This window comes from Lepidochelys kempii, chromosome 13 (genome assembly GCF_965140265.1).
Source record: "Lepidochelys kempii isolate rLepKem1 chromosome 13, rLepKem1.hap2, whole genome shotgun sequence".
Taxonomy (NCBI): domain Eukaryota; kingdom Metazoa; phylum Chordata; order Testudines; family Cheloniidae; genus Lepidochelys; species Lepidochelys kempii.
The window spans coordinates 14,522,501-14,541,528 of NC_133268.1; the positions used below are offsets into that span (position 1 = coordinate 14,522,501).

The 19,028-nt window shown below is 39.2% G+C and overlaps 1 protein-coding gene across 2 annotated transcripts in view; it reads right to left on the bottom strand.

The window, feature by feature from the left end:
* Nucleotides 1-17,680, bottom strand: part of TSHZ2 (teashirt zinc finger homeobox 2) — a 259,376-nt gene extending 241,696 nt beyond the window's left edge. For both annotated transcript variants that reach the window (XM_073309367.1, XM_073309368.1), the window contains exon 1: nt 17,552-17,680. In XM_073309367.1, the coding sequence (XP_073165468.1) occupies nt 17,552-17,591 (40 nt within the window). In that variant the 5' untranslated portion in view covers nt 17,592-17,680. The remainder of the gene's footprint in view (nt 1-17,551) is intronic.
* Between the last annotated feature and the right edge of the window lie 1,348 nt (nt 17,681-19,028).

Consider the following 19,028-nt stretch of genomic DNA (forward strand, 5'->3'; position numbering starts at 1 on the left):
TCTACACTTTGGCCCATTACAAACACACAGAGATGAAATTAAATCTTGCAAAGAGTAATTCATCTCTAACTCAATCATTAGAGGAGTAAGGGAAAAGCCAAAGCAGTAGTTTACTGTGCTTGCATAAACCCAACCGTCTAGTTGAATGTAGAGGCTGTGGGTTTGAAATCTCAGACCAGTCAGTGTCCATGTGGAGTTAAAAATCACTGTCACGTATGAAATGTCTGGCTCTCCATGAAATTATCATTGAGGAGTAGGTTTACAAAGACTTTCAACCTGCATAGGAGAAGAGTAGAAAGGGGGCTGGATGCAACCATACAGTTGAGATCAAATTCAATTACAGTTGAGAAAGCTATATTTGCAGCATTCCCAATGACCTGTTTCAACCAGTGAGCAGACTTTTAGATGAGAGAAGTTACTGTCTACAGATAACTGTCCCTAATAGTACAGATTGGGTACTATCTGGATCAAATTTTCAAAACGGAAAGTCTGTTTACAAAAATGCAGATGCAACTACATGCCTACAGGTTATGTGTGTCCAAATTACCATGATTATCCATGCAAACTGGGTGATTGTGCATGCCAGTGGCTATTTAGAAGCCAACTAGCCATTTGTGCATGCATTCTCCCAATATGCACACATAAATTGTGTAACCACTTGCACAAATACAGATAGCCAATTGTGTGTACAAAATTTCTGGTACAGACCTCAGGCATCCACTTTTTGATCTTGTATGTCTTTACCATGCACTTTTCCAAAATGGGCTGCAGGGAAAAGCAATTCAATTGAACAGAACCCAGGGCTTCTACATGAAAATATAAGTTTGGAAGCCACAACTTCTCTTACATTTAATTACTTTCCCCTGTGTTTTGCGTGGCAAAGGAGCATAAAAAAGATGCAGCTACTAAGCAAGGACAGCTACTAAGTGAAGGCAGCTTCTAAATAAATAAGCAGGAGGGAATTAGTGAACATGGGTGAATTTCACCCTGTGGACCAAACCCCAGACTAATGTAAAAACGCCACTTTAATGCCACACCTCCAAAATATAGCTTCCAATGGGGTAGGAAGTCAACAGCCAATCAGCACACAACATGTACTACTGGGATGGGAAATTTTGAGCAAGGTTACAAAATGAATCACTATTTCTACAAAAACATATCAGCTTTACAGAGAAGAGTTTGAAACTGCTTAGAACTCAATTAAGTTACCACAGCTAAGACACAAAGATAAATCTTGGAAAGGAAAACAACGAGGAGTCCAGTGGCACTTTAAAGACTAACAGATTTATTCAGGCATAAGCTTTTGTGGGTAAAAAACCCACTTCTTCAGATGCATGCCTACGAAAGCTTATGCCCGAATAAATCTGTTAGTCTTTAAGGTGCCACTGGACTCCTCATTGTTTTTGTGGATACAGACTAATACAGCTACCCTCTGATACTTGGACAGGAAGTTTACATCTAGACACCAAGGTGATGGGCACATTAGAAATGAGACAGATTAGCTAGATGAGCTAGACAGACAGATCTAAATGACCTCCAACATACTCATTTGTCTGACAGCCTGGAAAAGACCAGCATTCCCAGGATTAAATGAGTTTAGAAAATTGCATTTCCACTGTAAAATATACAATCCACCTTGATATGTCAGTTTCTTGATGTTAAAGCAAACCAGGTTTCAATGAAGTAGTCCCAGAATGATACATAATACTATAAGAGAAACGAAACAATATCTAAGCAGCTGATCCACTGAAAGCTTTAAGTTGCTACCTTTTTACCGCAGGATATCAGTAAAGTGATGTGACCTGTATACACTTTGACACACTAATTTTTCTTGAGCTCAACCTCACCAAAATGCTGTACTGTCCATCTCTCATTGCTGTCTTGATAACATATTTTTCTTCATGATATCTAACTATTCGATCTTTGCAGGACTGTCAAACAACTGCTATTGTGTGGTTTCTTTTTTTTCTTTGTTTTTAAAGGGGAATAAAACCAAACTATATTTGTTGGATATAAAAAAAAAAATGTACATCAAAAACCAAACGAACAAGACTGATTCCCACCACAATTTTTCCGGTCTGGGTTACAAAATATTCACACACACAGACAGCCCTTAGCATAGATTTAGCTCCATGTCCAAATTGCAACACTATTTTTTTCAAGCAACGTGTGCAAATACAGGGCAAGATTTAGCATAAGAGAGTTTGCAAGCTTAGGGCCAGATTCTGATCTCACCCACACTGGCACAGTGCAGGAACGACTCTGTTGAAGCCAGTGGAGTTACTCTGGTTCTCACTGAAGACAATGAGGTCAGAATCTGGCCTTCAGTGAGAGTTTTTCCCATACACAATCACAATCAACAAAACACATTTGTAATCCATAGCAGTTGGTGTTTCCATAATTGATAGATATATAAAAGCCCTTTTTGCTAAAGTTGTACTGTTTTTTTCTTCTTCTTCTTCTTCTTCTTCGGGGACTTGTGAGAGAGCAGCTACAAAACACTAGCTTTATAATTCAGATCATTCAGCTCCCTTTAGAATCCCCGGCTTAAAGCAAGTGGTTACGAGTTTTAACAATGCAAAAAATTGAGCTAAAAACAAACATTTATTTTACTTGACATAGCAAAACAGTGAATTAAAAAGTTAAATCAATGTACAATCTGAATGGCTCCTGTTGTAGCTACAAATTTCAAATGAAATAACAATGTTATAAAAACTCCTGCATATTATACACATTTGGAAATATCTCTGTGTAACTGTTCTTTAAGTGTTCTGTCTATGAGTACTAACAGGTCACTGCACAGGAAATGCAAGAATAGGTTACATTTTAATCAGGGTATATAAAACACTGTCTAGAATGTTACATTGCCTTTGGGAATGTAGTGAGTAGGGGAACATTAACAAAGTCCAGGTCACTCTCCCCATTACATCACTGAAAAAAATATATTAGGTTAAATTATAGATGTCATATATTGGAATAGTAAGCCTATTCCCAAATGAGGATGCTGGCTAAAATAAACTTATTTCCTTGGAGAAACTCATAATCGCCCCTCTGGTCCTATGTACCTTCTTTGCACATTTTTAATAGTAGATTTCCACTGAACCTCAGCATTCCCCCCCCCCCCCCCCAGTGATAATGAAGGAGGATAAAGACAAAAAGGCAACTTTTAATATACTTCCATGGCAACAACTCCCCACACTGCACCCTCCACACACACACACCCTGAGATCACCAGCCAAAGTGTATCAAATGTGAACTTACTTTTACTTCAGAGATTATAAAAAATAAAGGATGGGGTTTGAAAGATGATTGTGAATGATTAAGTAACAATGTCCTTAGTGTAAACAAGTGGAAACACAGATGTAGATATCATTATCGTATTTTCCCCCTACTAGTAAATATTTCCCAAAATTATTTACCTTTGTTTAACCCTATTCGTAAGATGATAAAATCTCTAATAAACCTGCAGAGATGGCAAAAGGGTTGTGTGTGTTTGCATGTAGTTCAGCTGCAGATAACACTCTCAGGGATTTACTTATTTAACCCAAAGAAGTTTGGGGGCTTCACAAATTTGTAAGAACATTCTAGAGGTGTTCAGTTCTGCATTCACTGACACCAACTGGATTTTGCGATTGACTTCCATATAGAGAGGATTGATTTTCCAAGAGAAGTTTCCCATCAGGCAATAAAAAGAGCATTTCTTCCTCTCTCTCTCTTCCCTGTCTCCCCCAAGTAAAACAAAGGACCTTGTTGGTTGCAGAAGCATAACTCCTACTGAAATAAATAGTAGTTTCACACATGCAAATGATGCAGTGATCAGGCCTAAGCAGTTTACAAGCTCTGGCATGAAAACAGAACTCAGACTACCAGCCCCATTTATCTGAACAGCTATCTAGTGGTTGGATCCCTTGGCATTATTCTTTGTATTCTCTCGCTCAGCCTCTTTCTTCTGTGCGACAGCTTCTCAACTGCCAGTATTTCCTGCTCTTTGCTCCTACCCACCTACAGTATATTAGTTAATCACTCCTCCAGGCCCTATTCCAACTAATTCCTCAACTGTGCTGCCACCAGCCAGTTGACCAGACAACACTGCTTCTGACATTGATACTGCTCAACCTTATTATATCTTGCATAAAAACATAAAATAAAAAACTACACAGTGTCTGAACTATTCAATATTTATTTTAATCCTCATCATTCAACATGCACCCCAGGCCTTACTTACTACACACCATTCAAACTCTGCACAGAATACAGAATTATTAATTTCCTAATTGTCTTTTTCATGGTGCTCAACATTGTAGCATGTGACCGCTTCACAATCACTGGTGCTTTAATCTGTACAACACCCCTGTGAAGCGAGGTGGTAGTATCTCACCATTTTACAGATTGGGAACTGAGATACAGGAAAATTAAAGCCAGAATTGTCAAAAGGGTCCACTACTTTTAGGTGCCCAACTTGAGAAGCATAGGGCCTGATTTTTCAGCACACTTAGCATTTTATAGCACAGTCCCGTTGACTTCAGTTGCAGTTGTGAGTGCTTGGCATGTCTGCATATCAGGTCCCACGTGTTTCAAGTTGGGTACCTAGAAAATAAGGAACACACGGTGGTCCCCTGTGGAAAGTTCAGTTTAAGTGACTTGAATATATGGCAGAGGCAGGGATAGAATCCAATTCTCCAGGGTGGCATTCCACCATCTGAACTATCCCTTCTCTTTCTGCAGTCCCCTGCCTTATTCACTACACTCCTTGCAACTTCTGCAACAAATATAGCAGGGATGCTACAGGCAACTCTATTTCACTATATAACCCTGATTCATTCCCTGAGCACTGTCCCTCCAGTGCACTAGATGATGCAGGGATACTTTTAGGTTTCATAAAAAGCAAACTGAAGAAAACATCATGTGGAAGTATATTGACCCCTGCACAGGTCTTCAGCAGGGTAGGAACCTTTAGATCCACAGCACAGATCTCTATCATTTGAGTAAATGGAGTAACTGACAGAAGTAGTAGGCCGTTAACCTCTATATGAACCAAACACTAAAGGGGGATGTGGCACACGCTTTGTTAGTGGGTTTTGCAAATATTTTCTGACAGGTTATCCCCTGCTCCTGCCCCCCCAATCTATCCCTGTTTCACTTTTTCCTATTCCCCCACCTGAGCCTTCCCATCTCCCCCTTCTATTGTTCACTCCTCTGCATTCCAGTGAGGCTATTTCCTCCTTATCCTTGCTGCCTCGGCACCAGCAGGGTGAGTACTGGAAGCACAAGACGAACAGTGTCCTTGCTCTCTGCCCAGCACCTCAGCTGCCCCCATCAGCAGGGAGAAGTAATTGCAGGATAGGTCTTGCTCAGCCCTGGCTGGAGCTTAGTGAGCTCTGTATGAGTGAAATATGCTCAGTGTGATTGTCATAAGAACGCTGTAAGGATGGAGCATGCTCAGTGAAGATGGAATAGTCAGAGAATTTTGTTGCCAGCTTCTAACAAATCTCTACTGAGCATGTGCAAATGGCCATTTTTAGAGGCTTATAATTTGGCCAAATTTGGGTGGATGGTCCTGGGGACATCAAAAGGTACCTTCCTGAATCTGGTGTAATCTCCTGCCAAATTTCAAGTTTCTGCTGCAGAGCATGGAGGTGCTAAAATTTTTCAACAAAATGACTGTCTGTATTTCTTTACACTGGCAAAACAACATATTTTCCCCTAACTTCATTTTCAGACATGGCTGAGCCATGCTTGTTGACCCTTTCAATTCATGCCCAGGCACATACCTGGCATGGGAAATTTCAGCCCAAACAGTTGAAATTTGGGAGTATTATAAGCAACTGAAACAGGGTCTTACAAAGGAAAGTATCAGGCAGCCTTAATTACAGGAGTCATTGCCGGCTCTGCCTCTAATATACACATCACGTCCTGCTCCACCTATAATAATAATCCTGAGATCCAGACAACTCACAGGACCCTCAGGCCTCTACTGTTTTGCAACTGTACCCAGTACATCCTTTTTCCTTGTAATGTTATCACACAGCCCTACTTCTACAATTTCAATGGCTGCCTAAAGAGGTAAAACAACTGTCAATCACACAATACTCTTTTCTCTACTTAAATGGCCTTCAAGAGATACCACAATATATGGAAGTCCATCCACAAATTGTTCTTTTTTAACCTATAATATTTGAGTGTATTTAAAATTTCTCAAGATGTGTTTTTGCCATGCATGAGAGATAGGCCTGAGCTACAAAATTCAGATCTGAGTCCCAGATTCAGCCATTAGGACTCTGCATGTGCTTAAAGCTAGGCACAAACTTAAGCATCTTGATGAACTGGAACCTGAGTTTGACTCCAGATTTCAAACTATCCCAGAGTCTGGGTCGTTGAGATTTGGGGTTCCTGATCGCTACTGAGATTGTCTTTAAGGATAGAATTAGCATCTACCTTCTGGTCTGCATTTCAAAACTCCTTCTGTTCAAGCCTATCTCCAGTTATAATGTAAGTTTATTGGAAATAGTGAATGGAAGAGTTCACTGTGTTAGATGATGTTTTGTTACTTTTTGACAAGAGAAAATATTTAATACCAATGTTTTTTTCTCTGCTCTGAATATTTGTTTAAAGTGTCACAAATAATTAAATGCTTATGAGTAAGAGACATCTTTAGACATTTTGACAATACATATTAAAAGGTGCTTTAAGGGGAAATCTGCACAGTTCAGCTTGTATTTGTTGTACTGTAACGATAATGTATCTTGATTACATTTGTTCCAGATTTTCATGAGCAAAGGGAGGCATTCTGCAAATGATCTTCTGTAAGGAACAGAATGACAGTGTCTGACATTCCCTGACATGCCAAGAAATGCATGAGCACTGATGTTTGCTGAGGAAAGCTATACGGCTATTGCTTGTGGGTGGGGCACCAGGAACCACTCCCTTCAGCATAAAGGAGAATGGGCATCAGTAGCTAACAATTATAATAACAATAAATAATCATAAATTACTAAAAAGGGGCTCAAACGCAAGGAGGTTGAAGCACTTTAAATATATGAATATCAATAATCAGAGACAAGATCCAGTTAGCCAAAACGATGCTCAAACTGGCATAGACAGTCTAAAAACCTATCACTCAGCAACAAAGACAAACATTTAACTTCACTTGAAAAGATCCCCCTGGAGAACGTTGATAAAGGGAAGAGCATTCCAAATCCCTGGAGCCTCAGTGAAGAAGGCCCTGCTTGGTGATCTCAGATGGAATAAACAGCCCAGCTGATCTCAGGTGCTGTGAGAGTAGACAGGATAACAGGGATCTCTCAGGTATGGTTTATTGGCCGTATATTTCCTAAAATTTACTCTGAGATCTTGTCAATATAATCCCTGTAACTACCATTCCTGAGAGGCATGATAATGGGAAAATAAAGGCCAACAACCCTTAATGCACCCATAAGCTATTACCTGCCTTCATATTTCTCCCACAGCCAATACATATATTTTCAATCTAGAGAAATAACACTACCCTTGACTTATGTTTGCAACTCCTACTGACGCCAGTGGGAACTGCTGGGTTCTCACTGCTTTTGAAAATCAGGCCTCTTATTTAGATGCCTAAATAAGGATTCAGAAGCCCAACTTTAGGAACCCATTTTTGGAAATCCTAGGCTCAGTGTTTACCGCAATGAATTTCAAACAACCTCCAGGCCAGTTTTTGAAGGGTAATGTGCATATTCTGTTACAGCTTATAGTGGGTGTTACTCTCTCTCTCAGGACACCTGGGTATCATGTATTTTCAGATCCCTAGTCTGAACAAGCTGCATATAGCACAGGACAAAGGGGGAAGGTAACTATGCCACCTTGCAACTTCTCTGATCCTGGGATTTATTTGGGATAAAAATGGGTTTGAGAGTACTTTAGAAAAGCCTACAGGCTACTTTAAATTATGCTGCCTAGAACAGTCTCTGAGGAGCTCTCTCACTGGCTAGAGAGTGACAGAAGATATCCTGCTCTGGCCATGTTCCCTCCCTCGCTCAGCTATGCCCCAGACTCACCCAGGAATGCCTCCTATGACTGGAGGTTGTGGGGAGTGAGTGGAAAAGAGCTGGCTAAACTGGCTTTATGCTTCCCGGAAATTCCCCTTCATTGGAGGAATCCCCAGACACCCAGCCAGGATAGCTCCCCATCCTCTTTGCACCAACAAAGTGGTACAAAGGGATGGAACTAAGGGCCAGGATCTGGCCCATCGCCTCCACCTTTTCTTTTTCTGGTGGGAGCTTGTTATGAATGATAATATAGAGCTGGCAATTAAGAACCAAGGTTCCTGATATCTATTCCATCTCTGCTGCTGCCTTGCAATGTGACCTTGAGCAAAGCAGCTTAAATTTGTCCATCTATAAAATGGGAATAAGACCGATCTACCCCATTTAGTTTGTTCTGAGCAGTAAATGACATTGGTAACATATTTTGAAACGCAAAGACATGAACAGTCTAAGTGCAAAAAGTGCTCCACTCCTTCTTCCTACTGAAGCTTGCAATTCCCACGCATATCAGTGGGAGCTGTGCCGCTAAATCAAAAGCACGAATACTACTACAGATCAATATAATTGCTTAATTTCCTCTTCTTTTCACATGTGAATTTAATGCTACTTGTACTGCAGTTATGAATGTTTTGACACAGATGAAAAAAATTATGTTTTTGCAGGCCAACATTTTAGCTAAATGAAATCAACACAAGGAGCATCTCCCCAAAAGGCGTCTGTACAGGGTTTTTTTTTCCTTTGATACTAAATTCTAAATCATGTGAAGATTCAGCCCTTTTCCCTGTGCAGCTTTTTTTTTCCCCTGTAGGGTATAGATGAGATGATCCACATATAGAATTGCAGCTCTGATTAATTGTGATGGCGATTTAAAATAAGCCTAATATAGTTTACAGTGAATTATTTACATCCCGTGCAACCCACTCATAGTAAAGTATTTTCTTTCCCCCAACAGAACAACTTCACTCTAAGCAGAGGGGCAGTGATATAAATGGGATTGCAGCCTGCACATTCTGATGCACTGAAATAAGCCCAGACTTTCATTCCAGTCCACTGTAAATGGAGTCTCACTAAGGCCCCAGTTTGTTATCAGTGGATTCCAATGAATATAATTATTTTCATTAAAAACAAGCATTGCATACTGCTTCTTTTTCAACAGAAACTGTGCACCGATCCCACATGAACAAACCAAACAGTATTGTCAGAAAGAGGCTTTGGGAATATTAAACAGCATTTTTTAAATTTATTAAAGCAATATTGTCTGAGATTTTCTACAAGTTAAAATCTGTGGGTTTTAATTTTATATTAACAGAGAACAGAAAGGTTTAAAAAAACAACCAAAACCTCCTCCGATTATACTAGACTGGAATACAAGGCCTAGTGAGAAATCGGGCCTTTTCTCTTTTTACATACATAAAAACAAGCACAACAGGCTTTCCAATTAAATGAGTCTTTTGAGAGAGATGCAGAAGGAGCCAGAAAGCTCCTTAAAACCTTATTGCTCCTCATATTTGCCAAGTGGGGATGTATATTAAAAATTTATCTGTTCTTTCCAGTACCGTGCTTCTACCTGTACAGTTTTTTTGTTCTAATTTGATCTAATTTCAAGAGTTATTTGAGATAGGTTTTTTTTTTTTTTTTTTTCTCTATATGTTCAGCAGCTTTGCTTTTTCTCAAAGCTTTGCTAACCCTAGTCTCTTTTGCATCATGAGTAACTTTAATAAGATACAGTGTCATTAGATGATAACAGTTCACGCCGAACGAGGGGGAAATATAGAGAAAAGAATGAGATAGATATAATAGATACAATGAACAGAGATGAAAGAAAGAAGACAGCATCTCATTTACATTAATACAATAAAAATACAGCATGAATGTTGCAAATTTTACCTAAGATTTTTATTTGAAGTAAAGTTGAGCTCTATTGTGTCCTTATGCCTAAAAAGAACAGCTATTGGCTATTAACTTTTTGTATGTAATTGCCACTAGCAGCAATCTCCATAAAACTACAAGGAAAGCCATGGCTCAAGAACAGATGGTCTGATCCTTCAGACTAGAGCTAAAGTCTGCTTTTGGTTACATCAGTGTAAATCCAGAGTAACTAAATTCACCTGTCTACATGGTGAGCTGGCACGCAGCAAGCCAGGATATGAATCTACAGTGCAACAGTTTGCCGAACACTAATTTGCTGTGTAGACATGGCCTAGCTCTAGCAAAGTAACTCTATTCCAATAGGCATACAGAGACAGTTCAAAGTAGGAGTCAGTTAGAAACGATATTGCCAACAGAAAGTGTTCAAAAATCATAAATCAGGCCTTCAAAATACATGAGACTGGCTTAAAAAGCACAAGATTTTAAAAATAATAAATTTGCGTGGTTTCTCTTTTCCTTTTGGTATTGGAGCCTTTTGATTTTGTGTTTTCAAGCTTATCTTCCCAACCATTAAAGCTAAAAACTTATTTTTTCTTTTTAAATAAAAGCTGAGATGCTCATGTAATCACCTGAATCCAGAAGCTGAGAATTAAAGAAAATACCATATATTATGAGACTACTATACTGTAGAAGTTTACCACCATGATTAAATTAAATTGGCTTGAATGGTTTAAAAATGCTACAACTCTTGCAATTACATGCTCACATCGGTAAGAATTTTGCATCCACCTTTCAGCTAAATGCCTGTCTCTCTTTTTTCTGTGTGTGTGTGTGTGTCTGCCTGTCATACACGTATGCATATGTATGTCTTCCAAAAGGATCTATTTCCTATAAACATAGCATGGTTCCATTTTGCTGTGGAATTTTACCAGTAACTATGATCATTGCATACCTCACATTAAAAACAACCTAGAGTCTGTTCCTGTCATTTTGTAGCTATTGTTGTGACTTATTTTTTTCCTAGTTCATGAGTTGGGGGTGGGGGGAGAGAAGTGGAGGGAAGAAGAATAATTTCTTCTTGCGAAACAAAGAATCTCTTCATTTGTCTAAACTAAACATTTAAGGCAGCACTAAGATTCTAAGACCAGTTTTCCAACTTCTTTTCTTTCCTCCTGAAAAACCTTGCAAGGCAACGAATTAAAAAAAAATCAGCAATAGTTAAAAATGGGGTGTGTAAATCTAATGGGAAACAGCGTGCTTCTATGGTGCATTTCTTCTTGAAATCTTGAAAATACACTGCTCCCTGTCTGTTCTTGGAAACCAAGGTATTTCTGAGTTGCAAAAGACGTTATTATAATGTGGTCAGAAATGACAAGGAGCCAAGATCCAATAGCCTCAAGTCAGGGTCACCTTAATGAGAAAGAACTGATGTTAATGTCTAAACTTAAATGGAACTTTTAGGGCCCTGATTTGCAAAACATTTTACATACTATTTCTTTGAGAGCTTCTGCTGGAATTGAGACAGTAGATTGCAACATTATAAAAGGCTGTTTAAAGGCCCAATCAGCTCCTGGTATGAGAAAAATAATATTCAGTAATGAATGCAGAACAATCAAAAAATGTTTAAAGAATGAAGGTAGCAACATAAATAAAATGCAATGATTATACCAACCTTAGAAAACAAGATTGTAGAACTATCAGTACATAAATGCATAATCTGAACTTTCCCTAGATTCCAAAGGCAAATTCTACTTAAAAGGCTATTGGCAGAATATGGCCCATAATTTGGACACCAACTCCCCCTTTATTAACTGTGTTGTTTTATTTTGCAGCTAAACAGCCCAATTTTACAGTCGATATACAGGCAGAACTCCCAGTGAAGCAAAGTCACTAGTGAGTACTGCAGGACTGGACCCACAGTCATGCAAATTATTGGAATTAAATAGGTAATGAAAAATCACTGCTGTTGCCCGAATGAAATGTAAGGCTTCAACTGTGAGAGTAATGTGTTTCCAATTGACTCCAATATCTGATTCTGAGACAGATGAAAATGTCTCTCTGCTTGCGTGAGCACACTCTGGAGGTAAAACTTTACAAACATCTTTAATTTTGGAACGAGCAAGGGGAAAACAAAGGGCTATTTTAATAAAAAAGGCTGGTGGGATCCTTTTTCTAAAGGAGTTTGTCTGAACATGGCACTCATGTGTCTCAAAATCTGCAGTATAATCTGATAGATATTAACTAGAGAGTATTTATTTGCATCATTTTACTTTGGATCCACTAATAATACATCATCCATTAGAACAACCAGGCCTCATTCTGCCACTCCTCCCTGCTCCCAACTAGCCGACATTATTTTTTTTTTTTTTTTTACTTTTGAGCTTTTAAGATCTGTACAATAGTTTAACACAATAGGTGTTTAGCATCTGGTTCCAACTGTAATTGATAGAGCATGGTTCCATTCCCTTTGCTGCTGCTGCTAAGTTGGGAGCTGCAGAATTGAGAGGTAGAGTGTGCGGGGCGGGGAGGAGTCTGGACTTGCTCTTTGGAGTGTTATGCTCTTTGGATGTGAAGTAAAGCAAGGGGGAAAGAATCACAGCAACTCTATGGTGGTAAGCTGCACCCCAGGGCCTTGGTCTATGGGAGCGGTTATTTGAGATTGGTGCTGCTAATGGGAAACTGAGTCAGAAGGGAAAAGCAATGGGAGGAAGTAACAAACTCCTGCTGGTTTTAATTATACAGCCTTGAGATTACAGGGCATGGAGGAGTAGAACCAGTTAGGCAAAATAATTTTGCTTCTAATAAACAATTTTTTAAAGTATTTTAGAAGCATAGATCCCATTTACTGATGCAATTGTCTTTTAGATTACAATGGCAGTGTCTGAACTCCTTGTCAGTTCTAATCTTTCTCTGGGGGCCAATGAATTGTGTCCTGATATGGCAGACTAAAAATGAAATCAATGAACAACTGAAACAAATGAACTTTTGAGTCAGACTCACAGACTCATGGACTTTAAGGCCAGAAGGGACCATCATGATCATCTAGCACATTGCAGGCCAAAGAACTTCACTCACCGACTCCTGTCCCTTTCAGTCCTGGGTTTTAACGTGGAGTGTGGGAGTAGGAATCACTTAGCAACTCAATTCCAAAACAGAGTTCAGACGGCGGCTAATTTAGTGGATGGGTAGCTGAGGAAGTACCTATTCTGGAAATCATTTAATTAATCAGAATGGTGAAGCCTCCTCTTGTTTGTGAACACCTTTGCTTTTTTGTCATCTGTTAGTGTCATGATGTGCAGAGTAACTGAAGGGTTCCGAGGCATGAGATATTTAGATGGTTTTGATGTGCACTTGCTTTTCTGGAGGATGTTAAAACAAAGCGACTGTGCCATTCCCACAGTTCCATTCAGTCCCATTTGCTTGGAACCTGCTTCTATTAGCTGCTTAATAAAGGATAAATGTAACATTAAAAATAAAACCACCCTGCTGGGTTACGTGTACATATTGCTTGAGAATCAGATCTAACATGTTATCTAGTTTAACCCACTGAAGAGTGCAGGGTTTCCCCTGCTGAATACATTTCTATTTAAATAACCTGTTCTATTAAGGTGCAAATTGCAACTTTTAAGTAATGATTGCTAACAGTCTTATGTTTATTGCCACACAAGGACTTTCACGAAAACAAAATCTGCATTATTCATCTCCAGCTTTGATCAACAAAATAAATGTGGCTAGGAGCTGTTTCTGCTGTACTTTTCAGGAGCTTTGGTTCTCAGGTATCCTATCAGAGCCAACAGAAAGAGAATGAAAGAAAGAATGACAAAATTGCAGCACAAAAAGATGGTAAATCCAAATTCTTCTTCACTAGAATTAAGCAGCGAACTAGAAATTCATGATCACAAAATAAAATATGTACATTTAAAGAAGCTGCAGGGGGAAAGTAGAGTATAATCCAGGGAAATTGTGTTTGAAAGCTATTTCATATCCATAGGAATAAAAACAGCATCAAAATGGCAGTTCTAGTTTGCTCCCACCCTTTTACCCCTCTGTTGTCTACTCTCATTGGTGCGGAATCACTACCCAGATTCTGCCCCAGAGGTGGCCGCATTTCAGTGATGGGTGAAGTACATTCAAGGCCTGATGCTTCTCTTACTCATGAGAGTTCTACACCAGTGCAACTCCATTCACGTCAGTAGAGTTACTCATGATTTACACTGGTGTGAAAGGAGAATTGGGCCCATTATCTGTAAAGCCTTTTGGGATCTACTGGGATAAAAAGTACAATACAAACATAACATATAATTGTAAATAAAAATCTGACATAGTATTGGGTACTGGTTTAAAGAAATGTAAACATCTGCTTTAAAAATGATCCAAATCATAGTGAAGAAGAATGATGCTTTTGAAAAAAGAGTCAGCTATAGAAAGATCATAGGTTTCAGAGTAACAGCCGTGTTAGTCTGTATTCGCAAAAAGAAAAGGAGTACTTGTGGCACCTTAGAGACTAACCAATTTTTTTGAGCATAAGCTTTCGTGAGCTCATCAAGATCATAGTTCCTTTGTTGACGTGAAATAAAGTATTTTTAAAACCATAAATTGAGACCAAAAAGGCCTAATAATCAAACATAAATAGCATCCCATTTATCTAATTACAAGAACTTGTTTCATTACAACACTGTAATATATTTCTTAGGAACACAGGGCTCAAAATTAATAATAGAAAAGGACAAAATTGCCATGTATATTTCTCTAGATAGATTTTCATCTAGCAGCAGGACTTCACTTCTGATTCACTTGCTTGTTCTCTCTAACCTTTACATTATTCATTAATCAAACTAGAAACCTGCTTTCAAAGTCAGTGCATGGTAGTAATTATTTACAGTTGTGCATAGTATTTAATTTTAAGCAATGACAAAAGCAGACATGTCCAGAATCATAAGGCTTATCATTTTTCTTCCCTGGGAGGTTAACTACCTAAAGAAGCTAGAAGTGGCAAACTTTTCTTCAACATCTCTACCACCACCAAGACAAAATAAGTGCAGTCAATGCCCTCGAACTTGTGGAAGGTATAAAAAATAAAATGTGAAAATTAAAAAATATCCATTGTATTAAATCCTAAAAAAGGAACATTGGCATCTGCCTTGATGAGCTATTCATTTTCTGTTGCACATCCTGTCTAGTGTCACTTTGTTTTACCACACTTAACAAAACCTCGATACTATTCATGAAAATGAAAGTTAGTTTTGAGAACTATATAGAACAGGCAAGTGTGCTTTTTGAAATCACACACACACACACGTTCAAAGCAGGAGAACTATTGTAAGTATAAAAACCTGTCATGTTGGGTGCAACTGGATTATAGTTAAATGTCCAGTATTTTGCACATCTGAAACAACATTGATCTGAGGACAAATATAATCAAAGAAGTGCAACTCTGAGAACCAGTGCGCTTTTCCCAATAAGATTACTGAATGAGTCATGCCCTAGTTATTATGGTAATTAAAATTACTGCCTAGGTATTAAGATCCTTTACAAGAATAATACTAAACAAAATAATAATAATGTAATGAAGTTATTTTCAGGGTAACAGCATATTTTGCTGGGTCTCCACCAGGGAAATCCTGGTAGATGACAACATGGACATTATCTATAATGATTTACTTATTCTAAAGCGTCTGTTTCCATAAACCAACAAAGCTACCTCTCCCCCAACATGTTTGTAATGTACACATACTCTGACCTGAAATTCTACTTTGAACACAAAATGAAATGAAGATTCACAACACTAACAAAAGAAAAAGGAAACAATTCTAACATTGAGATCATCAACAGATGTGTGTGGTGATTGTAGTGGTGGGGGGGGGGGTGATGGAAGGAAGCTATCCTACAAGTTAAAAATGTTAATGCCTCATCCAGTGCTAGACTCTTTGTGAATAAAAACAATAATAATGAATGGGCACAAAGCTCTTTTTAATAGATATGTTCCTGTATTAACTACCTTTTTGTAGTTAAAGGGGATCTCTCCTTGTTAGTAAATATACTGACCTTCTGCTTAGGTGCATGGGTATGCCCCAGAAGACTTTACCTACATACTAGTGTCCTAAATTGATGTAAATAAAGCAGAAGGTAAGATCTGTGATAAGTTTATACAAGTTTCCTATGTCCCAGGTCTCCAAAATTAATATTTACCTTTGAATAAGCCCCAAATGCTACTTTTCAAAGTTTATTCAAATGTGTCACAAAACTTGCCCATACATTTTGTCTTTAGAAATAATATACTAAGTCTAGGGGTATTCAAAGCTTGGGTGTATGGAGGGGAGAATTAGCAGATGATCCCTAACTCATAAACAAAACAAAACTTAGCTTTTCTTTAAAGCACTAATCCAAGTAAAGACAGCACAGACACACACACACATTAAAAATGAAACAAGATAATAATTGTGCATTTCTGGCTAAGAGAATCTAGAGGGCAAGACTTACGTCACTGGCACTTGGGTTACCATGGTGAGTGATTTATTGATATGTATCAAGAATGAATAGATCAAAGGCAGCAAGATGACAGGTGATCAATCAAATGTCAAATCAAAGCTGGCAATCAACTGGAAAGCTGATTTTTCAGTGGGTGGGTCTGGCAGAAGAAAAATGAACTTCCATATTGCACTTCCCAGAAACAAAGCCCCAGACACAATTTAAAAAATATAAAGCAATTAAGCAGCCTAAAAGAAAACTCTTTGAAGCGATTTACTGTACAGGCCCATTGGTCTGTTTCTTTTTCCTGGCTTGAAATATTAAAAAAAAAAATAACCAAAAAAAAAAAACTCTCTTCACAAATAAAAACCAAAACAATTCCAAAGTTGCAAACTATTTTCCTCTTTACAAAACATTTGCAAACCCCACTTGGCATTTGCTAATGTGTAACCTCGGATGCAACACAAAAGAGGAATTTGATTTGAAAATGTGGATTGTCTTCTAACAGTCAGAATGTTTAATTTTATTTCCTGTTGCAGTTTTCACCACCGATGATCAAAGGCTGAACTTCACCACCGGGTTCATCAACAGAGACAGTCCCTGTACTATTTCAGGCGCGCGCGCGCACACACACACACACACACACACACACACACACACACACACAAGTCCAGAATTGCACCAGAAACAGGGCTAAAGACAATATTTTTAAAATACCGAACCACGTTATGGAACGTGCATTTAAAAACAAAACCACCATCAAAAAAAGGCGGGGGGGGGGGGCGAATAAGGAAGCAATGCAAGAATCATCAAAGGAGGGGGGAGAGTGGGGAGGAGAGAGAAGGGAAATCGAGTGGAAGAAAGTTGGGGTGGGGGAAGTTTAACAAGGAAAGGATTACAGCTAAAGAACACGAGTTGAAGAGAAGAAGAGAGAAAAAGAATAGGGTTCAATAGACACAGGCGGGTGGAGGGGAACCTCACACGGATCGTCAATTTCAGAGTAAAGATCTTCCTGGCAATAAGGAAAGAAACTGATTCAATGTCGTTAGAGTTGGGGGTGGGGAAGGATCCAGCTCAGAAAATCAGGGGTGACCCTAAATAAAATAATAAATAATAATAATAATAAAAAAGAGGAGGTTAGGATTCAAAGTGAAGAGACACAGAGGCTGTGTAAGTGGATGGCTTCTCCTTACCTGCAGCCCGCTTGGGTGCCTGCTGTTTCCTCCTTGGCATCGCTCTACTTTCTCCAATCTCACTTCTGTCCCCAGATCCAAGAACCCTGGGAAGCTCGTGTGTCTTGTTTCTCTGGCTTTCTCTGGCTCTCTCTCAGCTGGTTCCCCCAACACCCCCTCCAGCCAAGCCTCCCCCCCCCCCCTTTGCACTTAACTGATAGGAACCCGTTTGGTTTTTATTTTATTTTACAGAGATCTAGGTTATTATTATTTAACTGTTGCAACACTTGCTTTGCTTTGAGTCAAACATCCAAGATCAGGAGCAAATGAAAGGAACCCACAGTGCCAGAAAATAGTAATAAATAAATAACAAAATAGACATGTATATATTTAAAAGGCAGCTCTGGAAAGATTGTGGGGCTTGCTGCTTCCTCCCTTTCCTCCTCCTCCTCCTGGTAGATCTGTATGGCGGATTGGTGTGTGTGTGTGTGTGTGTGTGCGCAGAAAGCTGCAGGTTTGTTGCTGTCAGATGCCAGGCTGTGAGTGATATGGAAGAGGACAGAGAGGCTTTGGATGGAAGGAAATCTGGTATTCACACACATACACACACACACACACACACACACACACACAGGCAGGGCGAGGCGATGCCAGCAAACATCGATCCACTGAGCAAACTGAACATTAACAAACTCCTCCTCCGCGACCTGATGACAGGATGAAATTTACTCCAGGCAGACAGAAGGCAGTCAGTTTATTAAAGAGACAGGGCTTGCTGATCCCAAGCAAAAAAAAAAAAATACAAAAAAAAACCAAACAAAAAACAAACAAACAAACAAACAAAAACCCACAAACGTATGCACAGAGACACCGACAAACCCAGCCCCTGGAGTCTGCGTGCCAGCCTACCTGTACCCATCTCCCCTAAAGTTCTCCACCCTTGTTCATGCCCAAATAAGTTTCTGATCAGTGAAGTTTCTGACCCCCGCTCGTTTCTGATCAGGGCACTTTCAGAGGCTCCCTGCTTTTCTGTATTTTAGTCTTATATTAAACCTCTCGCTGTGATTTGGAAGTCCTGTAATTTCCTCTTCAGATTTTCTTCCCCAACAGCCCCCCCCCCCCTTTTAGGAAGAAGGATACATGACAAACTTCTCTCTTTAGTCCCACTTTTGAAACTAGGTTGCTGACAAGTTCCCACTGACGACTGACTTGCCAAAGTGGTAGGTGGGGGCTACAGCTGTAATAAACTATATGAAGCTTTGTTCCTTTTCTCTGCCCCCAGCCCACCCTCTCCCTCTGGAAAGTCTTGTGTGAAGGAAACTGTGTAAAAAGAAAACTGTGTCACACATTGGTAAATTGGCAATTATATTAATTGGGAGCTCCTGGCATTAGAAGAAGAACCAGCCTGGGACCTTTAGAAGAGGGGATGTTTAGCTACAGTGGGAAAATGATATAAGTATTAAACAAAATATTATACAGCATTTTCCAGCATCCTGCA